The 20,075-nt window shown below is 51.6% G+C and overlaps 1 protein-coding gene across 1 annotated transcript in view; it reads left to right on the top strand.

Annotated features, from left to right (window-relative positions):
* The first annotated feature begins 1,270 nt into the window (after window positions 1–1,270).
* LOC144728859 (latent-transforming growth factor beta-binding protein 1-like) overlaps window positions 1,271–20,075 on the top strand; it is a 108,178-nt gene continuing 89,373 nt past the window's right edge. Inside the window, exons 1-4 of the mRNA XM_078608550.1 lie at window positions 1,271–2,260; window positions 4,268–4,338; window positions 7,725–8,028; window positions 19,600–19,781. Coding sequence (XP_078464676.1) covers window positions 1,719–2,260; window positions 4,268–4,338; window positions 7,725–8,028; window positions 19,600–19,781 — 1,099 coding nt within the window. The 5' untranslated portion in view covers window positions 1,271–1,718. The remainder of the gene's footprint in view (window positions 2,261–4,267; window positions 4,339–7,724; window positions 8,029–19,599; window positions 19,782–20,075) is intronic.

Below are 20,075 nucleotides of genomic sequence, written 5' to 3'. Positions count from 1 at the left end.
CGGTGGGAGCGGTGGCGCATCGGTTAGAGCACTGCGCTGTATGAACGGGGGCGACTCGAGGAGTCCCAGACGCGGCTGACATCAGTGGGTGGCGAGTGAAATCCGAAAAAATAAAACTGTCATGGGGTCTCCTCGACTTGTAGCAACCTGTACCGACCAGCGTGGTGAAGTATGGTCAAAAGCACCCCTCTCCCGCCCCCACGACCGACATGGCATCGGGAGGCTTTTTAATCCAGCTTGAGGTGGCTGTGAACTTATCTTTCCGGATTCATGAAAGTGAGCCCTCGTCCAAATCACCGCTCCTCCGGGGCGCGGCAGTTCTTCCTCCGCCATTCGATTGGCGCGTTCCAAGGTAAATAAATTACCGAAAATAATTTTATTTAAGTGCAAAATGCACTTGGAAGGGGTGTAAATATCTTGCATAATGACTGATATCAACAAAAGAAAATCAAGACCAAATATTTTCCAGCAACATTTCAGGCACAAAATCTGGCACAGGTTTAGACTTTCTGAGTTTAATCAGTTTAGGTGTGGTCTATTAAAACAAACGCTGTTGGACAAGTTTGTGTTTAGATTAATCGCTACGCCACACTTTTTGCCCCACAACGCACGCGAACATGGATGGAAGGCGTGTCAATAATGCCTTTCATTGTCGCCAGAAAAGCCTCACCGAGTCTCAAAATGTATTTTTCAGGAAGCCTCTGCTCCACGTGGCCCAATTCCATTAATGAGTCGCACGTGGGTGGAAACCAGAGTACGGGGAGAAAAAGCCACCCGCGCGCACGAGAGGGTGTCACTCAAAGCCGCGCATAGATAGATCCAATGATCCGTTGCCTCTCGTGACCACCTTGCAGCCCATGCACGATGGTGTGTATGGTATTCCCAACGAGTCTCCCATCCACATGCTTAACCAATCTGCTTCGCTCCTGAGCTTGTCTGTCTCGCATTGAGCGCGATTTGAGTTGTACGGCTTCTCACTTTTCAGAGTTAACAACAACAACACAAATCAAGCCCCCTCGCCGTGCCGCCTACTCCCTCACTCGTCTCTCCCTCTCTGTTCTCTGATGCACAGTTGCCCCCACTCCTCCCGACTCTCCCCTACTCTCCTCCCCTACTCCCCCCCCCTTTCTATTCCACACCCCCACCCACCCTCCAACACACACACACACGCGAGCGTCATCACCATCATCACAGAGGGGAAGGGAGGAGGGGCGTAGGAGCTCTTCGCGAGCGACCCTGAAGATTCGTGGAGCAAATCCGAGCGCCGCGTCTGGCAGAGGAGGCGCGCCTGTGACCGCCGCCGCCGCTGCCACCACTCATCACAACCTCCTCGAACGCCCCGAGTAATGCGCATTGCTACAGTCGAGCGACTCAACCGATTGTCCGCAGAGAGGCTCTGACTTTTTTTTTGTTTTTGTTAATGAGTAAATAAATGCGGCGATGATCAGCCGCTTGCGCAAACTGAAGTCAGATTTCTCGTCCGGTCTTTAATTGGCGCCACGAGTTATCTGCGTGTCACGCGAGCCACTGCTTCGTTCTTAGACGTGTTTGTACTTATCTGTGTATAGCGTTTATTGGGTTGAGGCGTTTGTATGTGTTGTATATGAAGGTAGGTGCATGCGACACGGACCGTGCGAAGTGCCCGCTAAATCTAATGCGGCTCTGACCCGGCTACCTGCTTGCAATCTTACATGACGTGAGTGAGACTGCGCGCTACGATGATGATGATGAAGATGATGCCTCGTCTCAGAGGTGTGGCGTTGTCATCTTCTACGATGTCTCTTCTCGCTATCACGATGGCGACTTTACTTGCGCTTGGAGCAACACAGCCGAACACACAGCCCCGGAGGTCCCAACAGCACCATCATCAACAACAGCAACAGCAGCAGCAGCGGACTCCTGTTCGAACCCCTCTTGTGGCGCAAAGACTTGCCCACCAATCAGCAGCAGCATCAGCAGCAGGGGCATCGGCGGTGATCGTGGCACCCGTGCAAACGAGACTACGCGGTCAAGGGACTCGCTTTGGGCATCAGGGAGACGCTCACGGCGCCACCACCACCACCACGAGTTCGGCTGGACGCGTCGACGGATATCAGGCCGGGAGGACGAGGGCGCGGGCCGTCGAAGGTGGCGCTGCCGGTGGCCACGGGAGAGGAGCGGGAGGAGGAGTGGTGGTGGCCACCGCACTCGGTGCGAACCCGCGACCAGGCGTGCCCGGCCCCGCCCGTACCCAGGTCAACTCAGCCACAGCGCTCACAGGGTAACTCATTACAACCACACTCCCCCCCACCCCACACGAACATTCTCCGGATTATAAGACGCGGCCGGAAAGTAAGACGCATCCAAAAAACTGGTACCCGGTGTCAATAACGTTGTACAAATCTGGTCGTACACACGCGCGCGCGCGCGCACGCACGCACGCGCGCGCGCACCGGATTATAAGACGCACTCGAAACTTGCTTTAAATGGCGTGGATGTAGAAGGCGGAGGGGGGAGTTGCGTCTTATAATCCGGAAAATGGTAGTTGAAATATATTAATGTTTAAAGTGTACACCACTTTGTCGGTCAACCGCTGCATTCAAGCACCCCCCCATCCCTCCTCCACTCCATGGGTATTGTTTGACCATACTTCACCACGCAGGTCGGTGCGGATTCATCAAGTTGAGCAGGGGGGTGGGGGGGTGCCCAGGAACAGTTCGATCGATCGATTATCATTCAAATTAATGAGCGATTGAATTTCCTGTGGGAGGAAAACAAACCCACCATTCGAACGAGGTGGGGGGGGGGGTTAACACTGAAAGCTCCGCACAGATGGAATGCGGAATCCACTCGCTGTTATTGCTCGAAGGCTAATGTTGCCTGTCCCTGCAGCGTAAGAACAGGTAACGTGAGATGTTTCCCACACAGCTCCATTGGGGGATAGGGCTATTAGAAACATTAGAGTGTAGAGTGGAGCGACTCTGCAGGAGTTGGCGTGACGCGCTACACGAGTTCCATTCCCGACCACCACGGCTGGCATCAGTGGCGCGTGATTCCTGAACCAGTCCTGAGCGCCCATTGCCCCTTCGCCGACCCGCACTGACCAACGTGGTGAAGTGTGGTCAAAACGACCCGCATGAGAACGACGGCGTAGGGAGGGAGGCCTTGTACTAAAGAATGACTTTGTTAATGTACGCGCCACAATTAGTAAAAATGATTATGCAGTGTGATCCACTTATAGATACCCAACAGAAATAATTTTAAAAAACCTATGTTTTATATCAAAGCCTCTGCACGTATTTCACCAATCTCAATGTGCTTAGTGGCCTTTGTTAACATTTTCCGCTGTACGATACGAGGCCGTCGCTTGATGCACACAGTTCTACGACCTGCGAAGAAGAGAGAGCATCACCGTAAATCAGTAGGGCGTCGACAAATGGATCACCCTGCGTAATAGCCAAGGCAAAGGTTCAGGTCTGTTAAGAGGAGCACTTGGCCTACTCTTCCACGCTCGCCCAGACCTCTTGGACGAGGTGGGATGACCCACACTTTACCCCCCGCCACACGCGACCTGCCTGAACGACTGTCAATCTGCGTGCTCATATTCATATTTGCCGGGAGCACAGAGCAAGGGGGAGGAGGTGGGGGGGGTAGGCGCGGTGTGGACGGGGGCTTAAGAAACTTGCAACGATTGTTTAGACTGCCGAGTCGGGAGATAGAAATAATCGGCAACCTCTGCATTGCAAAACCGGTGCGCTAACCATTCAACACCACGGCAGCATCATATATCAGAATCAGGATATTTCTTTAGACTGGAGGAATCCGATGAGCTACGAAGCTCTTTCACAGATGTGCAGTCGGGGCGGGTCTGAACGTTACAACAACAATTAATACAAAACAAAAACACGATAGGAGTGCAAAGTATATTTAAAAAAAGTTAACAAATCACTTAAACAAATATACAAACTATGTTTTTTTTTACCTTACTAGGCAAAACCCCACTGAGCTATTTCGCTTCTTTTTCAAAAGCGACCTGACCACAAATGATTGCTCAACGAAGTGGCTTATCATGTGGAAATGTACAGCAGCCGAATTCTCAAAACGCGTGTTTCTGATTGCCTACAGAGGCCATTGGCGATATACTCTACGGTCAATCAGCACGGGCCCGGATTAACTTCAGAATGAGTGGGCGAATGCGTTCACCAGTTCGTACTTGTGGTCTTGCCCTTGGACGTGTTGGGCAATCCAGAATGTGTTGTGACCATATCGCGTGCCGCGGTTTCTCCAGACTCAATGTCTGCGGTGGGCAATGCTGCCCGGGTTGGAGGCTGAGTCCCGGACTTCAGAAATGCACCAAACGTGAGTACGACGCGAGCCAAGCCTGTGGCTAAGTCACTGCCGTCGCGATCGAACCAGGGCTCAGTTTTCCGCACACCCGGAACACGACATCCAGTATACCCCTCGCTTTTGCTATTTAGTTCAGTGCCAAATCGAACTCGTATCGCCGGGGTTTCATAGCTCAGTGCTCTAAGCCACCGATCCACTCCAATACACGTATAAAGACAAAAATCCCCCGTATAGCCTCAACCGACTGTAGGGACAAGTGCTGTTAGCGAGCAGCGATGAAGGCACACGAGGGGGTGGGTGGCCAGCACCACGCCCGGCACTCATTTGAGGCTGAGTTGACCTAGGGGAGGCCCAGGACCGTTTCAGATAATCGTCACTGGTGTTGGCCGTGAGCAGGAAATCGAACTCGGATCCCCGGGTTCGTAGCGCAGCGGCGCTAACCGCTACACTACCCCTCCCCACACACACATACCCGAATACACACACACATACACACACCCCACACAGCCCACACAGCCCCCATTCAAGGTCTCTCCCCGCAAGCAGAATGCCCCTTTCTCCCCCTACCCTCTATCTGAGTAGTTTGTTTTTAGTTTTAATGCCGACGAGCTCGGCAATCTGTCGTGGACAGGTGGGTGCAGCGCACGGGTACAGAGAGCTGCGTTATTGGGGTTGCACACAAACAGCAGCAATCATCGCCCTCCCCCCCTAGTGGCATCCAATTGCCCGCGCACAGGCCAGGTGCCGAGTCACCTTGTGCCGCACAGGGATAGCTGCCACTGGGGGGGGTGAAGGGGGGGGGGGCTTCAAATGTCTTGAGATGAGCTGTGATGTAAAGCCCTCCGCGGGGCTCTCAGTGCCATTCACTCCCTTCCTGTCCGTGCCGTCCAGCGCTGCCACACCACACCGCGCCGCGCCTCACCATCGCCTCGTTGCACCCAAACACGTGGGGACATTGCAGACTTGACAACTGCCGTCTCCCCTCCGCTGTGGGTGAAACATCTCGCGTGTCAAATAGCGGGTTGGCTGCGGCCCCATCGCGTCGTGATGAGCGAGAGGAGTCCCACTCTGTGCGAAGTCGACAGCGGACGTTACATGGCACGGCTGCCCCTCCCCCAACTGCCCCCGTTACGGGACTGTGGAATTTCCACCAAAGGCTCGCGACACTCAATGGAGATGGGCGTTGCTCGCATTGACGACTTCGAGCAGGGAGAATGGGTTGTTTAACGCGGTGTGGGGTTTGCTTTGGCACTGGATGTCTAATAAACTGTTAAAGTGTTAAATGGCCGAGATGTGTGCCAACGCTGTTTCGGTAGCTGTGATGTTCGTTTACAATGTGAATCGTGGATATTTTTTTGGCCATACTTCACCCACACTGGGGAGGTGCGGGATCACGAAGGCCGGCAGCTGGAGAGTAGTGCAGTCACGGAATGAGATTGTGTCACGTGCTGACCGGGCAGTCCTTGCAACATTAGCCTACATCGCCTGTTTGTATATTACTTGGATGTCACTGGAAGTCCACCCATCCAAATAAATGAAGGTAGAATCCAGCGGTAGTAGTATCCGAGTAGGAGTCGTGAGTATCTAGGCCCGAATCCCCAGCTCAACTCCAGAGATCTGACATGATGGGGCGCATTCCCAGTAATTTGGTCATATGCACATTTGTGGTATTCTAAAAAAAACAACAGCCATGTGGGAGCCTATTAACGAGTGATCCTAGCTATGCCATGTGTTGTGTTTATACATCTGGCAGTGTGGATAGGGGTGGGGTGGTGGTGGGGGGGATTGTGAGTGCAGTATACGCCCAGGCCAGATTAATCGACTTGCAGATTCCAATTCCCCCAATTATCTCATTACGAATAATGCACGCGCAGAGCCCGCTTTGCCATTCTACTGCTGGATGAGGGTTCGCTGCACGCCGCGCGGGTCACGGTGGCGAGTTATTTGCCCGTTAACCTCCGCTGTCGTAGACGTCTTCAAAGTCCACACATCGTGTCAGCGTGGCCACGTGGAATGCGTTGACCTCTGATGTAACACCGATCATTCGCGCGCTCTCACTTTGACGACTGAAGCCCACGCGATTTCCAAAATAACGTGAACGACGCAGACAGAGAGAGAGAGAGTTTCGCCGAAGCCAGCCAATGCCACAGCAGCGCTCTGTTTCTCTCTCTTTGTCTCTGTCCCAGGTAACTTGCCAAGTTGAGCCTTATGCAATGATGTACTGTGCCGTGAGTGTACATACGGACAGCCGCGTACGCGCGGTGGTGCACGACAAGTGTGATCAATAGAGGGCATGTGAAGTCACTTTAGAAGCATTTCCACTGCTTTAATGCCCCGTGCACATGGGACGGGTCGCGTTGGGTTGCCACCTGGCCTGGTTTTCCCAGGATTGTTCTCTTGTTCTGTTGGTAGCTGTCCTCGGAAATTTTGAAAGCTTGGAACATTAACAGTGGCGGTCTTTGTCAGTACCGGTGTAATAATGCCCCCCCCCCCCACTCAAGACGATGTTTTCGGCGCAATGGTTCAGCGGCAGAAAGAGTGGACTCGTAATCATGAGATTGACATTTGAATCCTGGCTGGCGTTGACTTAACCCATCATCCATTCTTGGTCGATAAAATTACTACAACTTTGTTGCGAAGTAAATCGTAGTTGTTCTATGGATAGACTCAACCAAGCGCGGTGGGAATGTGGAATATCCACCACTGGCTTAGAGCTGTAAGCAGGGAGATGACTACCACTTCAATACTTGGATTGACTTTGACAAGACAGTGGATTGACGATTAGCTCCCAGCTTCTCTGAATTTGTGAGATTTGCTTCGTCTTCTTCCCGTGATATGTCCCGGTTTATTTCTATTTGGGAAGCCCTCTCGCAGGGATCTTTCTCTCTTTCTCTCTCGTGGATTATAAGACGGACTTTGGTCTCTCTCTCTTGCGTTGCTTCGCTCCTGATATTCCTCCGTTCATCCCGTCGCGTCTTTTTCCGCTAGTCACTCTTCTCCCTGTCTCTTTTTTACACACTCGTATTCCTTCGATATTTTTGTCCATGTCTCTCTTTCGCTTTCTCTGGCTCCCCACATCACATCTGAGGATTGTCGCTACGATTACACTCAGAAGGCGCCGGTCATTTGGAAGACGCATACTTGGGGTTCCTTGTTTTCTCTCTCTCTCTCTCGTTCTACACGGCTGCTGGAAACATAAATACAAAACTAAACACCTACATTTTGTACCATTGACAAAATGTGCAGTGAACACCGACGGGTAATCTGCACATGGATCGCGATGATTCTGATGATGCCATCCCTAAATGCAAGTTTAAGCTTGTGTGAGAAAGTAGGTGACCAATCATCACTGCCCCCCCCCCCCCCCTTGCACCCCTCCCCCCACCCACTGCACCCAGCCATCTGCACCCCTGCCTGCCAGAACGAGGGCATGTGCCTGCGACCACAGCTATGCCTCTGCAAGCCGGGATTCGCCGGACAGGCGTGCGAGGTGGTGAGGGCTCCCGCGCAGTTGCAGCCGCACGGCGCCGTCAAGAAGCCGACAGCCTCCCTGCTGCAGCCCGGCGACAGCCAGCAGAAGCAGCAGCAGCAGAAGCAGCAGCAGCAGCCGGAGCCAAGCGGTGATGGTGGTGGCGTTCCAAGCGGCGTGGCGTCACTGAACCGGAACCCAAACCGCAGCCACGCAGCGGCCGGGAGGTCACCGTGAGTGTCTGGGTCATTCTGATTCATATTGTTGCCATGATTAACGTTATAGAGTCATAATTTTTGGTTGGAAATGGATAGTTAAAAAAAACCCAGCGATTGTACCGCCCCCGTGTCACTGGCTCCGTATCACAAGCCTCCTGGAAATGAATTGAGGTTGGGTCGTGTGCACGGGGGAGGGTGCAAGGGAGAAGCACAGGTAGTGCACGGGCCATTCAGCCCGCTCCGCTAACCCATAACACCTGGTGCTTAGCCCACGGGCAACGAACATGCGCACACACGCAAACACATGCCGGCTTTTCACAAACACAAAAAGATGTCGGCTCAACACAGCTTTAGATATTTGTTTTACCCTCTTCTTTTTTAAACCCACTTATGATGTTTAATCCATCGCATCGATCTTGCAAGACATTTCTAGGAGAATAAACTCACCGTTGTACACTTACTCGAATGACAACGTGCGTTGGAGACTCCACTAATGTCTTCCCAAGACGTCAACCTTTGGGCTCTCAGAGCCGTGACCTTAGGGAGGCTCGTTTATCAAATAGCACCATGGAGGTCACGGTGAAGGTCACCATGGAGAGGGATCCAGGAGGGAGACAGTAGTGGCCGTGTTAGTCGCGCCCAACGTTTTTTGCTCTGCCCCCTTGCTGCGAAACAAGCTGACACGGTACCCAACACATTGTACGGGCAGCGTACCGTTTGATATCTTACGCAGGTCAAAGGTCATAGGCATCACATGGCCCATTATTAAAACGATAGGTCCCTGGTTCCTTGCGGTCAGAATCACCCCCGTGCCCGTCTCTGTGCAAGAGAAATTACTCAAGTGAGTGGCTGTGACCGACAGACCGAGAGAGTATGTTTTATACAAATCAGGGGATCTAGGCAAAGATGACAGGATGGGGGGGGGGAGTTTGGTTATCTTCAGATAAGTGGGGGTGATAGGTCGAAGCGTACGTTGAGGACATTAAATAGAAAGAGGGAGGGGGGAGACAGGTCTCTGGTTCCACACAGTCGAGTTATTGTTGCCTTTCGGCGAGAGCTAACGAGTCCCCATAGAGTCGGGGCACAAGCCCGCTCCGTATATTGGGGGGCTCCCAGAGGCGCGTGGCAGCGGCCAACATCGATGACTGGTGGCACAGTCCTGGTGATGAGTGCTGACGAGGTCGAAACGGGAAGAACGGCTGCGCGTGTGTCTTTGTTTCACTGCTGCCAGTCGCTGGGACGGCCCACGTCGGCTTCAACCCTGTGAGTCGGTGATTTCTGAACGACACAATGGCGTACGCTGTTCAGTTCCTTTTGAGCAGGTGGTCTGGATAAGGCTGAGGGCATTAATACGTCTTTGTGTGTTGTTGATACACAGAGTCAGTCATCGGTAGAGGGAGAAGAGCCAGGACCTGAGCCAGAAGTCGCTGTGACCCCGGGGACTTGGGTTATGTGTTACTCGTATTATTCCTACTGCTGCTATGCGTGTTTGCCCAGGAATACCTCACAGAGTCCCAAGACTCTTTTTCAGGAGGGTCCTGCCAAAGTTTCGCAGTCAGGGAAGCGATGTTATTGCCGCGTGTGATCCCAATCGAGTGATTTGCAGGGTGGTTTTTCGCGTCGGGATGTGATATCGTTTTTTTTTATTCGCAATGGGAGGAAATCAGAGAACCCATGCAGAGCAGGGGGAGATCATACAAACTCCACACCCAGAGGCGCCCGATTTGGGAATTGTACCGAGGCCCTTGCTGCTCCGAGTTCAAGTTCGTTTGTTGAATCGGCTGAGGACTCAAGAGACCGGGGTGAGTGTCAATCTGCGAAAGTAACTTCGGTCATCAAAATTACAAAAGCAGTTCATACAATGAGATGAAGTACAGTGCAGCAAGCGGAAATCACAACAAAAACAACTGTATCACGTGATGAGTCAAACATATTTCATGAACATAAATAAGTATTAATTAAAAGTTTATTTTTTAATTCCCTGCAGCACAAATCGGCTCGGGGCAGGTACTTTTTAGATTGATCACAATACAAATGACAAAATTAGGGTTACGGAGACATTGGACATTGAACAGCTATAGGGTGATTCATATGTAACAATGTGTCAATTGCTATTGAATCTCTCATGAGATGGGAGGCAGATGAACCGACATTTTTTTTGGAAGCGATGGCTTCATCGTTCGCACGGTGGCAGTGGGCAGCAGCAGCAGCAGCGGGCAGCAGGATAATCCACCCAAATTCATCCTGGCTCGAGTGCGAACACGTGGGCAGCCACGGGTGCTGCCCGCACCGTTGTGGGGAGTGGTGGCGCAGCGGTTAGCGCTCACGGCCACCAACCCCTTGGTCGACTCAGCCTCAAAGAAGTAACCCGGTGTGGCGTGTTAACATCGTCGCTTGGGGAGACAAAGTGGCCGGGGGTGGTGTTAGCCTGGCCCTCGTGTGCCGTGCCCGCCTTCATAGGTGGACGCTGACAGCACTTGCTCTCAATCAGTTCAAGGCTATATGGGGGATCTTTGTGCCTGTGTGTGTGCGCTCGCGCACGGCCGCGCGCGTGTGTGTGTGGGAGCTTTTGCGAAAGAGGGAACGTTTTGCGAAAGAGGGAACGTGTTGCGAGTGTGTGAGGGTTTGTGTGTCAGTGAGCGTGTTTGTATGTATTCGTGTCGCTCTCTACCGTGCAGAGCCTTCGTGTAGTGGTTAGCGCGCTGCGCCACGAACCTCGGCCACCCGCGTTCGATTCCCGCTCACGGTTTTAACATCGGTGACGAATTTTTGAGCCGGTGCTGCACCTCCTCTAGGTCGACTCAGCCTTAAAACGAGTACCTGGATGCGGTGTGTAAACATCAGCTTTGTTGAGGGGAGACAAAGGCGGCCCGCGCGTGGTTGCTGGCCATCCACCCAGCTCCCTCGCATGTCGCGTCGACCTTCATTGAAGCTCACGAACAGCACTTGCCCCAGCGGCCTCTTTAGAGGCTTTATGGTGACACTTTGTGTTTGTGTTACAGTACTGTGAGCGTTGGGAAGGTATTGCATTTCGATTTAAAGCTTTCGTGACTGCAGGGATTCATCTTCTTGGTTCTTTCGGTAAAGTCACGTAGAAGGGAAGTAATACAATAAAAAAATTTTTATTTTATTATGTTTTATTTTTATTATTTTATTACTAATAAAAATAAATTATTTTATTATGTTTTATTTTTATTATTTTATTACTTCGCTTCTACGTGACTTTACCGAAAGAACCAAGAAGAGGTATTGCATTGCAAAGGCTGCCAACAGCTTTAGCTTTTCAGCAGCGCGTGTTTTACGTCCCACCGGTGAGGGATGTCGTAATTAACTCGTGTGTGTGTGTATCTTGATGTGTGTGTGTATCTTGATGTGTGTGTATCTTGATGTGTGTGTGTGTCTTGATGTGTGTGTGTGTATCTTGATGTGTGTGTGTATCTTGATTTGTGTGTTTGCCAGGCCTGGCACAAGCGTCGTGGTGACGTCACCGCCACTTAATGGCGAATGGCGGTTGTTGTTGTTGTGTGTGTGTTTGTATCGGGGGAGCGGTAGTGCAGTGGTTAGCGCGCTGCGCGACCAATCCAGCGGAGCCGAGTTCCATGCCCGCTCAATGACCAATATCAGTGAGAATTTTACCAACACATCCTTGGCCTCCCCGAGTTCTGCTCAGCCTTACATGACTATTTGGTGCTGCGTGTTTCGACATCAGCACTGGGGGAGACAACGTCGACCGGGCATGGTCCTAGCCACACCACCCGTCTGTGCGCTGTGTCAGCCTTCTTCGGTGCTCTCCACAGCACTTGCCCCTCCTACAGCTTGTGTACGCCGTACAGGGGATCTTTGTCTACAAATCCCTCTCGTAGTTTTGCTGGTGCCTTTGGTGCAGTCTCATTGTCACAGCACGTACAACTCATGCGACTCGCAGATGGCAGTGAGGCGGTGGTCGCCCAGCTGTTAGTTATCTCGATTAAAACGATTTTGCCTGCTCTCCAGGTCAAGTCACTCTTTCTCTCTCTCTCGCCTCTTCTGTCATCACATGGCGGCTCGCGATGAGACTGGATGAACTTTTTCCATTCCTCGGTCATGGTGATTGCTTCCCGTCGACGTACATTTTTCTTCGTTAACTTTCTCCTCCATTAGGCTGTCAGGCAGCCTCTTGTATGGACGGCCTCCTCCCAGTAAACATGCCAACGTTGTATCAACGTTAGAATGTGGGTTGGAACCATTGCACCAGCGTTGGCTTTAACGTTGGTCCGACGTTCCATGTTTACTGGGTCTATGTCTTGCTCCTGCCACATGGCAGTACAAGATCATCATCAGCAGCAGCAGCAGCCGTGATACATCTACTGCCAATCCCTGGCTTAGATTTTTCGCTAAGCTTTTGGGGCCACGACCCCATCCGCACACAAACCATGGCAGATGCTTGATGCGCAAATGTAAAATGGAAAACTCTCTGGCCAGAGTGCTGCTGTGGTCGCCCAGAACACAACCGTAGAACATGGAACGACTCAATGCCCGATTCACAAATTCGAAGGAGGCATCGTGACAGCGATAATTCGTCCCTCCGCCACTCCTGATGCAATTATCTGGCGCAACCAACTGCGTGTAAACGTATCGCTGTTGCCCCGCATCAAAGGCCTCCCAAACATTTCTTCCATTAATAAAGTCGCTCCTCTCCAGCACGTGACCTCCGACCTCTGTGAGCTCGTCTCACTCCGCTGTTTTCCCCCGCTTCCTTCTTGAGCCGTCTCCGCTCCGCGTAATCGACGAGCCATCGCCTCGGCGATCTGAACTCATGCGGAGGGCCCGTCTCTCGCTCGGGATGAGGTAACTTGCGCGGTGAGGGCGTCTCGGCCGCGCAGTGTGCCAAACGACGGCACGACCCGCAGCGGCGTTCCTCGCCAAAGCCTGCGAGCTGGCGCCGTTGGCTGAATCTCGGCCTACCCTTGGCTGTCGTACGACAGAGGCCACAAAGCTTTCACCATTTCCGTTCGCTTGTTGTGAAGCCAAGAAAAACAACATGTGAAATTGACGCATGTTTCGCCAAATTGGAACCTTTTTTTTCCAACAGCCACGAATTAATACTGCTGGCCTCACGTCGGGGGCTTGGGGCCTACCACGTATTCATAAATATTCAGATTTTGATGTTTTCAGGAAATCGGTCGCTTCGTGCGACACAGCCGTCAGTTGCGTGTGTGCGAGCGTTTGGTCTCGATGCCGTGACGTTCAGGCGCTGCCGAGGGGCAGTCTTGCGGAATGAAGTCATCGTCGCTATTCGAGTGTCAAACCGCACAGCAGCTGTTCCTTGCGAGCTCCAGGGTTGTGACCAGAAGCTAGCGGCACCCTGGCGTCTATTTTTTTTCCCGCCCTCCCTCCCTTCGTTCAAACAAAAACATTTTTGGCAATTGGCTGAAAATGGTTTTTCTCCAGTGGAACTTCCAATTGCCCCGCGTAGGGCCAATGGGATCGTTGACATTCCATTAAAATCACACACCCGCGCGTGCGTACATACGCACGCGCGCAATCCGTCAACAATCAACAGAGGAGTTCGCAGCATTGAGGACGCTGGTAATTTCATGCAGATGGTGCGCGTCACGTGTCAGGGCAACGATTCTCCCCTGGTGGCGTCTATGGGCAAGTTCCACGACCGCAGACGCACGCTTCAGACACTTGAAAGATCGTGGGGCGATCGTTCGGATAATCACGACGTCGTTTTATTGGACTGTGGTTCAGATATATCCCGCACCTCCGGCTAACACGGTTAGCTGCGTACGGTGCGAAGGAAGTTCAACACACATATATTTCAAAAGTGTGTCCACCTTTCTTGCCTCGAGAGAAAATCTTATAAAATACCACAAGGTCTGACGTGCTCAAACAAATCACTTATACCGTAAATAAACCATAGTTTATACAACTATAGACAATGACGATGATATGTATTAATCGGAAGACTTTGAATAGTTTGATGATGGCCTATGGACGAGACTTATCATGGAATGGCAGCGACCGCAATGCATGGAGTGATGATGATGATGATGAAACCCAACTAACGCGTAATTCGATCGATTAGATGGAGCGATGAAATCAGCTTGCGCACAGTACACACCGCCACATCGATTATTGTATCGTTCGACCCATCAGGGAAGATAACGGCTTGGGGAGGGAGGCCTTCATCCAGCAGTGGGTAGACGATGACTGATGCGAATGATGATGTTGCCGAATTTGTAAAGCAGCCCATAGCACGTGGGCTGTGATTCAGCAATTGCGATGCCCCGGTAGTTGGCTGTCGTAGCATGACTCATCTCTCTGCTCTGACCCAAGACGTTTGCCCCAAATGTTAGCGACTGCCTGTGCCTTGGCGGCTTGCGTGCACGTACTTTGAACTTCTTCGGCACCGTACGTAAGCTAGCCTTGCCAATCAGAGCTGCTGCTGCTGCTGCACAGCTCACCGGCGTGTTGCTCAGGTCGGTCGTGACCGCCCGCGTTCTTCGCCAACAATGTCCGACGTTTTCGCTCCTGGCACGCGGAGCGAAACGTCGGGACGAACGGCCACACACGCGCGGGGTGCATGACCGCAGGCACGCACCGAGCGAGCTGTGCCCACGTGCGCGCGCTTAGCTTGGTCGCAGACACGCCGAGACCTACGCGGGGCCTCGCACAGCTCTTGTTTTCGCTGCCCCGGGGACACCTTTTGTGAAACGGGACGTTTAAGACGCCTTAAAGAGCGCATTCCTGGGTAAATGTGTTCAATAAATAAACTCGATTCGAGCGCGGTAAGTGCCGGCGTGCTCACCCTGGCTCTGCGGAGTTTTGTTTAGCCCCTGTCGACGACCACGGGGTGGGGGGAGTCGGGTGGGTGAGGTTTTTGTGCTCGATCTGGAACGGCGGCCGCGCGAGTGCTTCTGTTAACAACACATCCACGTGAAACACGCGCACCTTGTAAAGTACATCCCCCCCTGGGCTGTTGATCCCCAGATAGGGTGGCGGCAGCGACGGAGGCGGTGAAGTGGCCTTATCGGCAATCGGCCACAGGCTCAGCGGCAATTAGCTAAGCACCCACACTGAGCTCTCGTGAGCTTGACAGATGTTGCACTCGTAGAGGCGGTTAGATAATTGGGCCCGATTGACGCTCTCCAGATTCTCCGCCGTCGCAAAGTTCCTCCCGTAGCGGGGCGTCGCTCGCGGCGGTCGTTATTCACCCGCAGAAACGAGTCTGGGGCACACTGACAAACAAAGTTTGTTAACTTCGCTGTGTCCGATAACCGCAGAGTGCACGCGCGGGGCGGGGGGGGGTGCTGCTTGAGTGGACAACTTTGCCTGGAAGCCCAAATGCTTGAGCAAACGAGAGAGAGTGGCAGCCGATAAAACTTGGTTCAGGATAACGAACGGCCGCTTTGAATTGCTTCGCAGCAGTTGACATCTTCCCGTAATTAGATAACAGGGTGATCCGATAGATACGCCGTGGAAAAAAAACTATAGGAATAAATGATGAAGAAAACTGCATTTTGTTTATTTCACAAGCTTCCTTACACATCTCCGACCCGTCTCAATGATAAGGGAATTAACCCTTTTACGCGGGGAGACATATATGGGAAGGAGGCGTAATTGTCTGCCTATTTATGCTGGAAGCCAAATTTGTCCATTTATAGATATCCCACCAAAATGAGTGTGTAATTACAGAGAAATCAACATTGTATTTCAAAGCATCTAACTCCATGTACACGTCTCCCTCCAATCTTGATACACATGTTCACATTTTCAGTGATCTCCTCTGTAGAATAACGGAGCCATCGCTATCAAACTATTCAATCGCCTGTTTAGAAGTAAATCAGGGTCATTAGAAATTAATGGTGTATCGATAAATGGGCCACCCCAAAGGAAAGACTCAATTGATTCCTCTTTTCTGCAATGGTTCCCTGGTGGACCTTGATAACAATCCTAACATTGAAGTGGAAGTTGGGGTGAGCAGTGACGCACGAGCAGATACACCGTGCAACGAGCTCTGCCATCTGAGTTTGATTCCTTGCCACGGCTAATATCGATGGCAAGTCGCATCTAAACCATTCACGGGCCTTCTCGTCTTCAACAAAACTCATACTAGCATGGTGATGTCTGGTCAAACAACCCCCATGAATGACCTTCACAGCAATTGGGTAGGCGTGTCAGTCTGTCAATCATTTGATTCGAACACCAAGGCAAGTGGTAGTTTCCTTGATGCCGCATTTTAAAAACATTCTCACTGCCCTCACCCCATAAAAAATACGGTACACTGAATCCTAAACGTGATTGTCCGAGGGCAAAGCCTGCCAACGGCTCGTTATAACTTTTTCTACGGCTATGTAACTATAATCAAGGTGTGAAGAAGGCTCCTTTTGGAGGGTGGGGGAGGGGGGCCGATCGCTTCACTCGGCATTAAAATAACTGCGGAAACATGAAGTTGATGTTCGTGTGTGTATGTGTCGAGAAAAATAAACCATTATGCGCCACGCTCCTGGTGTGCGTGCAGCACCCCCCCCCACCGCACCCCGGCGTGCTTCCGATGTTGACGCACTTGAAGCTTGAACGTGCCGGGATTATTCACTTCACAGCAGCTCTCCAGCTTCTGGCATGTTGATTGCCCGAGCCGTGTTTCCGCGTGCTGAGGCTCGGCACTCTCTCGGTGAAACTATGCTAAGTGTCCCCTTTCTTGATTCCGTTTCAAAGGGGGCAAGCAGAGAATGCGCGATGGCCACGAGCGCAAACGTCGGACTTCAAAGATCGCAATCGCCCCCCGTCGCTGTCGTTTGTCGTCGTTTTGCTCGTCGCGTTTTTAATCGTCGGGGGTAATTCAATTGTTTCTTTCGCAAGCTTTTTCCCCTGCATCATTCTGACCCCGTTGGGCTGAGACAGCTCGCGTTATTGTTTCATTGTCACCGCCACCGAGAAGGCATTACGGGGGTGTACTTTGGCAGCGTGCGTGCCATGTGTTGACGCTTTCCACACACAGTGTGCATTTTTCCACATTCGCTTTGAGGCTATTAGCCTTGTTAGTGTCAGCCCCGAAGCGGTGGCTTAATTTCTGTAAACATTAGCCCCCCCTTCTTTTTTTATTTGTCGCGCTCCAGCCAGCTCCAGGATGTAACGTTTAAAGATGAACCCGTTTGTGCGAGCACACGCGAGCGGGTGTTTTGCTTAACCGAGTGTTCAGTGTTGATTTATGGAGACAAGAATGTTGTTCTCAAGCCATCATGGCTCTGGAAGCTGAGATCGCCACTTTGATGAAGTTGGAACCTTCCCCGGTGCCAGGAATGTAATTTTAAAAAAGGTTTTAACCACCGCTGCTAACTTGAGCCCGGGTGACGAGTAACAAATAAACACGACGTGCCCGCTCACGCCGCTTTACATCTGTTTTAATGTAATGTCCTGTGCTTTTATTATATCTGTGTATTTATTAGTGAGAGCTCGGGCAACTTCATGAAATTCTGCTCGGTCAAAAAGTCCGGCATAATGGTACATTTTATTCGCATTAGTCTCTTCCAGAATCTCATTGTTGATGTGGTCATAGTAAAATAAAACAAACGCTTTCCTAAATATTTGCTCAATCATTCGTTCACCTATAAATATTCCACTATTTTGTCTGCAGTGATCTGAGTGTACATCCATGTGAGGGTCGAATCAGGTTTTGAGGCTGTCGCCTCTAAAAGGCTCAAATTGGAGAAACTCCGAAAAGCCCAAACTCACACGAGATGGAGTCAGCAGGGGGTCCATGAGAGCAGACACAGCAAACAGCCACCGATGAACACGAGATGGAGTCAGCAGACACATCAAACAGCAACCAACGAACACGAGAATTCTCACCGTTCCAAATGAAAGTAAGCAAAAGTGCAAGTTAAACAAACAAAGTCTCGGTTGCTTTCATCTCAAACTGCAGGGCTGCCAGGACGATAGTCCAAGCAAATAAAATACTGGGGTTCGCAACGAGCAACACGAGGGACATATTCAAGGCTTTCTGGGCGTTGCAGGGCAATACAATACAACATTCGTCAATTAGACAAGATCAACTTTAAACAGCAAAGGTTCTCGGTTAGGTTGCAACCAGATCAACACGGTCCTAATGGCTAATGATCAAAGTCCAGCAGATGCCGATGCACAGTCATGAAAGAAGGGTTGTGATCTGAATGTCACAGGTCTCGGGCACGGGGTCAAGTAAGACTGCACAGGTCACAGACTTTGCGGGGTATTGTCACAAGCCCAACGGCGTGTGGAGGTGGTAAGGTTGCAGGGTTCGAAGGTGGTCTCGGCACAGACCAAGCAGAGTTGTGCAGCTGGCAGGGTTTGAAGGTCTGGGGAGCACAAGCTGAGCAGGGTCACTGAGGTGGTGAGGTTGTGAGGCTCAGTGGCACTCGGGATAGGCTCCCAGGCTTTCTCCCGTTGCTGGAATTGCAACCTTGTACTAAGATCTACTCGCAGGCCTCTCCAGGCACTGGCACTGTACTAAACGAGTTGGTGCGCACCTAGCAAGGTCGCACTTGGTTGATGGAAAGAGATTAAGCATCTGTATGCAGTTACAGGCAAGCGTGAGGCTGAGTACGAGGCACTAGGCCTCACAGGCCTCACCAGGCAGAGTCAGCGGAGGGGCTCTAAAAAGGTTCGCAAGCATCTCCAACGTTTTCTCATTTCTCCAGGCAGGTCTCCTAGGTTCTCCGTGCAGGATTCTGGGTCACTGTCCTTTTCGGTGATGCTGGACACAATCTTCCCCAACCTCATTTAAGACGTCCCGCCTCATTCCTCCTCGACCAGGGAGTCGGAAACTAAATTAATATAACAAGAGGCATTTTTTTCGAATTCGGTGAAAAAAACACCTCAATATTTCAAGAGCCGCAATGCACGTTGTGAGCACAAGACGGCGGTCATAAATAAATAACTTTATGAGGCAGTCCTTAAAGAGCCGCAGGTTGCCGACCCCTGGCCGAGACAGTCTCACCCTCAAGATGGGGTCCCCATAAATATCGCTCGGCGGGGGGGAGGGCACCGTTTTGAACTGGTAGGTTTCACGTGGCCGTACGCCATGTGAAAATGAAGTCACAGGCCATAGGTTACCCACCCCTGGTCTAACTCGAGGGGGCGTCGTGGTGGCAAGTTGTTAAATACCTCGCCTGGTACCTCTTCCGGTGGGACCCCGCCTGGTTTGGGGCAGCGGGTCCATTCCTCATCTGTCTATCCTCTGCTTTATATAACCGGTTTAGTTTATGTTGACGGTATATACTTGCATCACAATGCGATGTAACGGGCCCGCGTATTGCCTCAATAAAAAAAATCTCGCCTGGTATGCAGGAGGTCGTGGGTTCGATCACGGCCCTACCGCATTTTGTACGTTTGGAGTTTGCAAGTCTCTCTTTCTCCCCGTGGTCGCACGGATTTTTCTCCGGGTCCTTCGGTTTTTCCCTCCATATTTAGAATCGACATGCGTTTAGACAAGCCACTTCATTAAGCTATCAATCGTGGCCAGATCGCTTCTGAAAAGAGCTACAGAGCTCAGTGGGCCTTACCTGGTAAAATACAAGTTTTAGTTTAGTAACTTGCGTTTGTATTTCCCTCTTGACCCAGCCAAGGGCAGGCAGCTCAGGGTGGAGCACCTCCTCACCTGGGTCCCCAGCAGAGGCTGGTGAGGCAGAGGATCATCGGGCGGCAGGCGCTGAACCGCTTATTGAGTGGCCGGGGCAGTGGACGCCTGAGCCATGGGGACCCCCTGGGTCTGCAGTACGTGCCCAGGCCCGGTGACGAGAACGGTGAGGAGTTTTTGAGGTCATGGCGTCGGTCTGAGATGCATAAAAAAACTCACTGCCTGGCGGGTGGGTGAACATGTCGGCATGCTGATTTTCGTTGTTACGCAAGTTAGAGGGATCCTCATTTTGACTGTTAGTAAAAAATAAGTGGGCATGGTCGGCAGGTCGCGAGCACAGATGATGGCAAATGGTTGAGACTCAGGAGGGAACGTGCCCGAGTGGACTTCCACGACTGAGATGGATCTATGAAATCAGCCCAGGAGCCACATACATTGCTGCATCACGAGACAATTAGAA

This window comes from Lampetra planeri, chromosome 30, assembly GCF_965212315.1.
Source record: "Lampetra planeri chromosome 30, kcLamPlan1.2.h2, whole genome shotgun sequence".
NCBI lineage: Eukaryota > Metazoa > Chordata > Hyperoartia > Petromyzontiformes > Petromyzontidae > Lampetra > Lampetra planeri.
This window is presented reverse-complemented; position numbering and strand designations above follow the sequence as displayed.